This window comes from Dipteris shenzhenensis, chromosome 13, assembly GCF_047967505.1.
Source record: "Dipteris shenzhenensis isolate YYH24624 ecotype China chromosome 13, Dip_SZ_1.0, whole genome shotgun sequence".
Classification (NCBI taxonomy): domain Eukaryota; kingdom Viridiplantae; phylum Streptophyta; class Polypodiopsida; order Gleicheniales; family Dipteridaceae; genus Dipteris; species Dipteris shenzhenensis.
In genome coordinates, this window is record NC_141608.1 from 1,007,008 (window position 1) to 1,014,701 (window position 7,694).

The following is a 7,694-nucleotide window of genomic DNA, read 5'->3' on the forward strand; positions in this document are numbered from 1 at the left end:
AGCACTTATTTGACAAGCCTAATGTTTATATGATTTTTTGGAAATGTTAAGATACAGTCCTGGTGAATCTTTAGGATTGCTCTGACTGTAAAAAAACTTCTACAGTGGGTTGACGTGGTTGGTTATAGCCATTGTAAAGGTAGGTGTGGCTACCATGACGGTTACATTTAGCATCACCCTTAATTTTAAAAGATTTCATGTGAGTTGACATGTCTGGTTTTAGTTAGCTGGTTACAACCATCATGGTGGTCTCGACCATCGTGATCATTTCGTTGATGTGGGCCACTATGCCTAGCCATCACAGTTGTTGATTCCATGTGACTACATTAGATGCACGAGTGGACGTGGCCATGATGGTGGTCTAGCACATGTAGTGGTTAGGATGGTTGTATGTCCATGGCTTAAAAGATGCACAAGCAGTGCCATGTGCAAAAAATGTGGTATCCTGTCACCACACAATAGATTTGATGATGCTAGTAGCATCGGTGCAATAAAGATGGTGACTAGTAAAAGCTTTGTTGTGTGGCGAGGATTAGGACCCTCCATTTCACGTCGAAAAAAAACTTGGCAAGCGTGTGCGCTAGTCCACATCATCATGACCTGCTTGTCGATTTTGTAATCCCCAGCAAACGTGCATTGGCGCGTGCTCAAAAGTGGTTTTGTGATTGGCTACACCCGGTCATGCATTGACTTGCAAAGCTATTCAATAAAGTTGTTTGCATTGGTTTTCCTTGCACTTAGGGGCCTTAACACCGTTGTCTTGATCCATAAGGCAAAGGGATCCCAGGAGCCCAGAAAAATATAAAACATGTTATGTCCAAGATTGCCTATAACATCTTGATACAAATCTAGAGAAAACGTTTTTGGAAGTGTGTTTAAGCCAGCTTACACAAGTGTTTGTGGACTTCATGCTAGACCCATTATCAACCAATTGAAATCCATGTTGCTGCTCAATGACTTTCACAAGCGAAGCCATATTTTTGTTTAGCACTACCCCCCCCCCCCCCCAGTTGGTGTATATCTGGAGATCTAGGGCTAATTGGAGCCCAGGCAGGTGGGATCGGCCCTGATATATGTCCGTCCTTTATGAATGCATCAGTGTTGTTTTCCTTCTCATTGTGCAAACATCAAGGCCTGGACTTCACGTGTTGGGCGGATGCTGTAAAGCTGGCCTAAGAGCACATTACCATGACGGAGCTAAGAAAATGGCTAAATTTTCGCAGTAAGTGTGACAACTACTCCAAATACGTAAAGATGTTCCCATGAGCAGCTGCTCTGATGCATTAAAATTTTTGATTTGTAGGACCATTGCAGCAAAACAAAGGCAAGAGAGTGGCTCCAATCTCCCTGAGATCCACTCCCTCCCTATCGTTAATGGGTGCTTCTCCACGGCCTCTGAGGGAGGTAAAATTCTCTCCAGGCCATTCCCGCGTTTCCCGATTCAGGTATTTCAAAACTTTAGATTATCAAAATTTGTACTATCTATCATTTTTACCCTCGTCCTAAGAGGGAGTGTTAGCTTTGAAAAGGTTGAAGAAAATAAGTGTCAAACGGTTCTCCTCAAATTTCCCTAGATCCTAGCCAAATAAGACATCTAGCTTCACGTCAAAGGTCGTTGCTATTGTGAGGAAATTCATACATCACAAAATTCGTTTCGTTCTCATACTCGCGATCTTGGAAGCTACAAACTCTCGCACCTTGAGTTAGGCATCGTGGGAATGCCCTCTATTCTGCCTCTTCACAAACTTAGGGCACACAATTCGCTTACATGGGATGCCCTCTAGTAGGCTATGTTCATACCACCCGCCGGCCATCCTCCAAAAGGTTGTGTGATGGGTTACCCTCGTCCTAGTCGGCCCAAATAGGAGAGATGGCATGGACACTGATATAAAAGATTCGTCTTCAACCCATGAAGGCCGTGCATTGCATGGCCACCTCCTCCTCCAACCGCTACACGGGTGATATAAATTAGCAACATGATGACCATTGGCGGTGGTGTGAACCATGACAATCTCCAATTCTATTCCGTGGTGGTGTGAATAAGTGAATAGCTTTCACGAAAATAAAGGAGGGAATTTCATTTCATTAGAGAAAGGGTAACCTAGAGCACCATTGAGGCTGCCTATGGAGCCAGCTGAGATTGCCATCGCCAAAGCTTCGGACCTTCACTTCAAAATCAACGACGCAATTGTACGAACGTCGCTTCGCCAACAGGTTGACCAGCAAGAAACCCATGAGGAAGACATTCATTCCCAGCATTCCGCTGATGATGAACAGATTGATCGCGTTGCCGACCACAGATTCCCAGATGTACGGAAGCTGAGAGCTATTCGTGATGCCTTGCTAGCTCTTAAACATCAACTGGATTCCTGGCAGGTGCTTCTATTGTTGCATTTCTCCTTTGCGTTCCACATTACTGTCTTCAACTGCTCTTATTTTCTTGAGACTGCATTGGCCTCTTTGTCGTCTTATTGCTGAAAACTCTTGGCAACACAAACTGTTGGGTGGAGCTGAAAGCGGGGTGCTTTTCCGTTTTGATTTTGCTCTTATGACAATTGCATACGATAGCACGGTCGTGGGTGGCAAACGTTTCAGCTGTAAGCTGTTATGCCCAAGTTTCGATGATCAGACCGCCTTCAAGTCTTTAGAGGTGATTTGCTCGGGACACAGAACCTTTAAAAGGGAAAGCCTTTGTGCCTGGTGTTGCAATGTATGGCTGTTCGAAAAGGTACCTGATTTTAAGCAGGTGCACCTTTACAGATAGAACAGATGTCCAACTCTTCAAATCGTTCATTGCATACGATAAAATTGAGCCATTTTGGAGGGTGGAGCGTCAGTCGGGAAAGGTTTGTCTGTTTCAACCGATGGACTAGAATCTAGCTTTATAGCCATGGTGTTGTCTTATATATAGTTTCTTCATGAAAGTAGGGTTAATTATTGTTGCAATGTACTTAAAACCATGAGATTTTTCTATCGTTGCTTCTCTTTGAAAGCATGAACATCTCATCATTTAGTTCGAGTCCTTGGACATTCCTTTGATCAACATTATCAGTAGCTTGAGCTCCATTAGTTTTTACTTTCACCTTGTCTCCGTCTCTTTTGTTACCAAGCCAAAGGAGGAGGAGATAGAGGTGGAGGTAACAATAATGCTAATGGAGAAGAGGTGTGGATGGACTAGAATTTGAAGATGAGGATGATAGCGCTATCGAGGAGAAGTGCATGCTAAAAAATAGAACTTAGTTTTGAGCGTGTCACAAGCATTCCTACTTCCAAAAAAACATTATATATAATAGCCAATGTCATGGGTATAAGAGTAGATTGATGAAGAAGAATACATGATTGCTATCAACAATAATGGAGATGGAGATCGAGATGGATTAGAAATGAAGTTAGTAATAAAAAACAAGATGCTAATTGGTTGATACAAAATCTACAATGATCACGAACAAAATGAGGAAAAAGGCGAATATGAAGAGGCCTACGACTCAAAACCAGAAAAAGAGATGGAAATGGAGACATGCATGGCGACGATTTGAAATGAGGTGAGGCTTGCAGCCATGTGTAGATCCAGAACTTGCATATGCAGATCTGCAGCACCAAAAGGTGGATCTCCAGCAAAAGCATCATATGAAGGTTGCTGGCATACGGCACAGAGGAGAAAGGAGGATGTGTTGGCAATTTTACACGAGCAGACGTTGAATTGTGCCAAGTCTGATGACATGCTCACAGACGTTATGGAAAATGCGTAGGTGAATGCGCCTTTCTTAAGGAATTATTTTAGCAAGGGCTTGAGAAGCTTTCCAATAAACACTGCCAAATCTGCTGGAAAATGCTGAAATGTGCGAGATATGCAGCCATGAAATGCATCCTTGACATGCTGGATTCAGCTATGGAACATGTTTTCCCCACAAATTGTTGAGATAACTGGTTAAATATGATATGTAATGGTTGGGATAGAGACCAATTAACGTATCACTGTACTAAATTGGCAGGTTTTGCAATGGTTAATCTCTTTAGTATGTTAAAGAACATCAAATCAGGTATGGACTAAGGAACGCGCAAAAGGGTGTCTCCAAGCAAGCAGGTTTTAGCCTCAAATATAGCAGGGTTGATTATTTGGTCACATTAGGTGCTGATTTTAAAAAGGCATTCGGCAGAGTGCCTTACAGAAGTCTTTGATGGAGAAGGGAGGAGGTTGGGGTACCTAGGTGATATATGGAAACTGTAGCCCATTTATATGGGCAAGTACAATGGCAGTTGTAAACACATGATGGGCTTTGACAGATATTTATGAGCTCTATTGGAATAAATAGGGCTGCCCGCTCTCCTCGATGACTCTGTATGGGTTGTGTATAGACTAGCTTGAGCAGATGGAGTTTGCAAGGGTTCAAGGGATAACTGGACTTGTTCTGTGACAAACTGCACTAATCTTGCTAACAGAGTCTGCTGGCAATGAATGTAAAAAAGGTGCACGCTAAAACTAAAAGGGATTTTGTACATATGTTGTTCATCACTTTTAAACGACAAGAGGTTAGGGTGATGAACTGATTCAAGTTTCTTGTGGTTGATTATCCCAAATGCATTTGAGATAAATTGCTCCAGAAGGAGAATATCTACCGAGTGGGCAAACTACTTTAGAACAACAAAAATCTGAACTTGTACGATTGGATTTCTTATAGTCTTACAAAGGTACACACATGGATGCCACACACACATGCGTGCACGTGCGCGCGTGCACACACACACACACACACATTGTATTTGAGAATCAAGCAAGCTGATTCAATGTGATACAGCTGAGAGCTCTTCTGTAGATGAACTGGTGATACATGTATGTGTTTTGGTTTTGGAGCGGTAGCATCTCTCAAACAACTTGGGGTTATAGAAAAAATTTTGTTTGATAGGAAGATCAAGTAGGGGATGCAACTTGACAAACTATCGTCTTTTGCATGGGGTACTAACTCCTTTGAAGTCTGGATCGTTCTTAAATACCATAGCACGGTTTAGAGGAGTTGCTAGATCTCCCAGTAGAAAAGATGGATCTTATAGTTATTAATCAATACTCAGGTGGCAGACAATGAAGAACAAGACATATTGGTGCTAGTACTGTAAGCACATCAACACGCTTCTTTGAGAAAAATCACATAAACACACATGCAAACAATTGTCTCCATACTTTACATTTGCAACAACTCTCACAGATTATGAGGGAGATTTGTAGATGGAGGGATGAGCTGCATAGTGCATGATTATGCTGTCTATTTGACATGGTTGAGTCCAAAGACCTTGCAGTTTTTGAGTCCTGAGACTGACTTCAGCAGCAGCATGTTGTGCCTGAGCCATATGTAGATGCAGAGGAGCCATGAGGCCTTGTCAAAGCAGCTTAATAGTAGTGCATGATATGAATCCCCAGATGTGGATAAATATTCTCTTTCTATTTCTCTATCTTTTTCTTTCAAAAACTTGTAAGGTCGGATATTCTGTAGTTGCTTGCATGAAGATATTTGTAAACAATGCATTTGATTGTTTTGCTCTGTAGGGTGGTAGCTCATGTTTGAGTACCCTTCATGATTGGAGAAAAAAGAGAGTAGGCATGTTGTTCTGTGAATGCACCTAAACATTTGAAGTGCACTTCTGGTTCCGCATGTGACATGTGACCTGCTTTTTGGGTGTTGAAGACATTACTAAGATGCTTTAACAAGCAGTCCTCCGCTATGCATAATGAAGCTTTTTAAAATTGGTATTGAATTCCCATGATGTCAAGAGTTATTTGTATTTACTTGTATCTCCAGTCAATCATAGACCCTGATATGCTTTCTGGTCAAGCTACTAAAAGTTCCATGGTGTTTAGCTGTGTTTGTTGCCACTTATGATAATGCATGCTGGATTTTGAACTGCCAGTTCAGACAAGCGTTTTAATTGGTCATTTTACAAACAATAAGTGAATGTACCAAGATGGACATCCTAAAAAATGTACAATCTTGAAATCTGATATCATATGCTTTCGAAATTTGAGTGTTCTGAAGATTTAAAGGCAAGCAATCAGTATGGGATTTTATTCCATTCAATTTCATTGCATTCATTGATGCTACTCCAACTCTCTTATTCAGGCTCTACAGAAACAACAGAAAACCGAGAGAGATGAAGTCTTGGCAGAGGTTGAAGAGAGCCGGAAAATTCTCTTCGGAAAGTTAAGAGAGTACGATGGTATGGAGTGGGAAGTCATAGAAGAGGCCCATGTTTTTGCAGGGGAACCTGTACACAGGAAAGATGATCTTGTCCTTCCTCCATATCAATCTCCTGTCCCTGATGTTTCTTCTTTTGGAAATGATGAACACTCAGCCAATTTCCATAAGGCTTCTAGAGCCATACTAGGAGACTCTGCAAGAAGGGCTTCTCTGAGAAACAGGCTTGAGGAAGAAGGGGAATGTGATGATCTGACGCCATTGGAAGCAGCTCCTCCACATGATGGTGAAAAAGTGAACCTTGACTCAAGGCAGTTTTCAGGGTTTGGTGTGGGACTTCGAAATTTTATAACTGGTGTGGGACATGCTGTTGGGCTTACAGCCAAAACTGCTTTGGTGATTGCAAGTGTGATTGCTATTCTTACATTTTCACGACTGGATACAAGGTCGAGAAAACGGTCTGCTCAAAGAGGTTCAAGGTTGTCTATCAGGAAAGGAATGAATAGTCAAGATAACAGGTCTTCCTCATCCATTTCAAGCCCTTCGCTTGTACTCGAAGAGTTTTGTCCTCCTGGAAAGGTCTTACTTGTGCAGGATGGTATTCAAAAATGCTTTGTGAGGGAGCGGGTGGAGGCTCCCTTTAAAGAGGTGGTCAAACAACCAGATGCATCCTATGGATATGGTTGACACTTCTTATGCTGAGGTGAAGTTCTGAGATTGATCTTTAATGATGGCATCCATTGAATCCCAGCTTGTATTAAATTCGAGGTAACCAATAATCATGTGGATTAGGTGAAGTTGTTACTCTTCAAAGCCTGCTCCCTGTGAGTGCCCATGATCTCCTTCTGGATCAAAGGAGTGTATTGTATTTACAGGTGTGTTGGTGCAAGCAGGCCAGTGTAAGCTCACTGAGCTCTTAGAAATTGTTATATGTCGATCATAGTTGTGTGCTGAACTTGACTATTTACCTGGTTTGAGAAAAAGTCCTTGATTTAGCTCCTGTTTGTTGGCTTGCGAGAAATTGCTGGATGTACTTTGCATCACGTGGTTCTGTTGGTTAAACAAAAAATCTAAATTTGAATGATTGGACATATTCTAGTCTTACAAAGGTATATATATATATAGTATGTACGAGGCACTCTTATGTGGTCCTGGGCCATTATGTAATCCTCCATCATCTTCCAGCCCTCAATAATGTGCTTGTAGCTGATGATTTGTTTCAATAGACGTGTGTTTGAGTTTATGTGCTACAGCGCATGTTTTCCAAATTGAAACTATCATCAACAGAGATTTGACTGATCTACAGCTAATCGTTATTGCGTAGAGATGCTCATTTGGGAGGGACTAAAATGAAATGCAGATCATAGGAAATTATAGCTTGGATAAAGAGAATGTGGACTACTTTTCTATTCGCCTCTCCTTTAGCGCTTGGCTTTGTTATGGTTGAGTCTACCTTCACCTTTGGAGTGCCAACATGAGTGTAGTATATATACCTTAAAGGTATAAATT

General features: G+C 41.7%; 1 protein-coding gene across 1 annotated transcript; it reads left to right on the plus strand.

Moving 5' to 3' along the window:
* The first annotated feature begins 2,017 nt into the window (after nucleotides 1-2,017).
* On the plus strand, nucleotides 2,018-7,393 carry LOC147894903 (plastid division protein PDV2-like). Its single transcript, XM_087383817.1, has 3 exons — nucleotides 2,018-2,376; nucleotides 6,111-7,241; nucleotides 7,321-7,393. Exons 1-2 carry the CDS (start codon nucleotides 2,125-2,127, stop codon nucleotides 6,870-6,872), a joined length of 1,014 nt encoding a protein of 337 aa, XP_087239943.1. The 5' UTR covers nucleotides 2,018-2,124; the 3' UTR covers nucleotides 6,873-7,241; nucleotides 7,321-7,393.
* The last annotated feature ends 301 nt before the right edge of the window (nucleotides 7,394-7,694 follow it).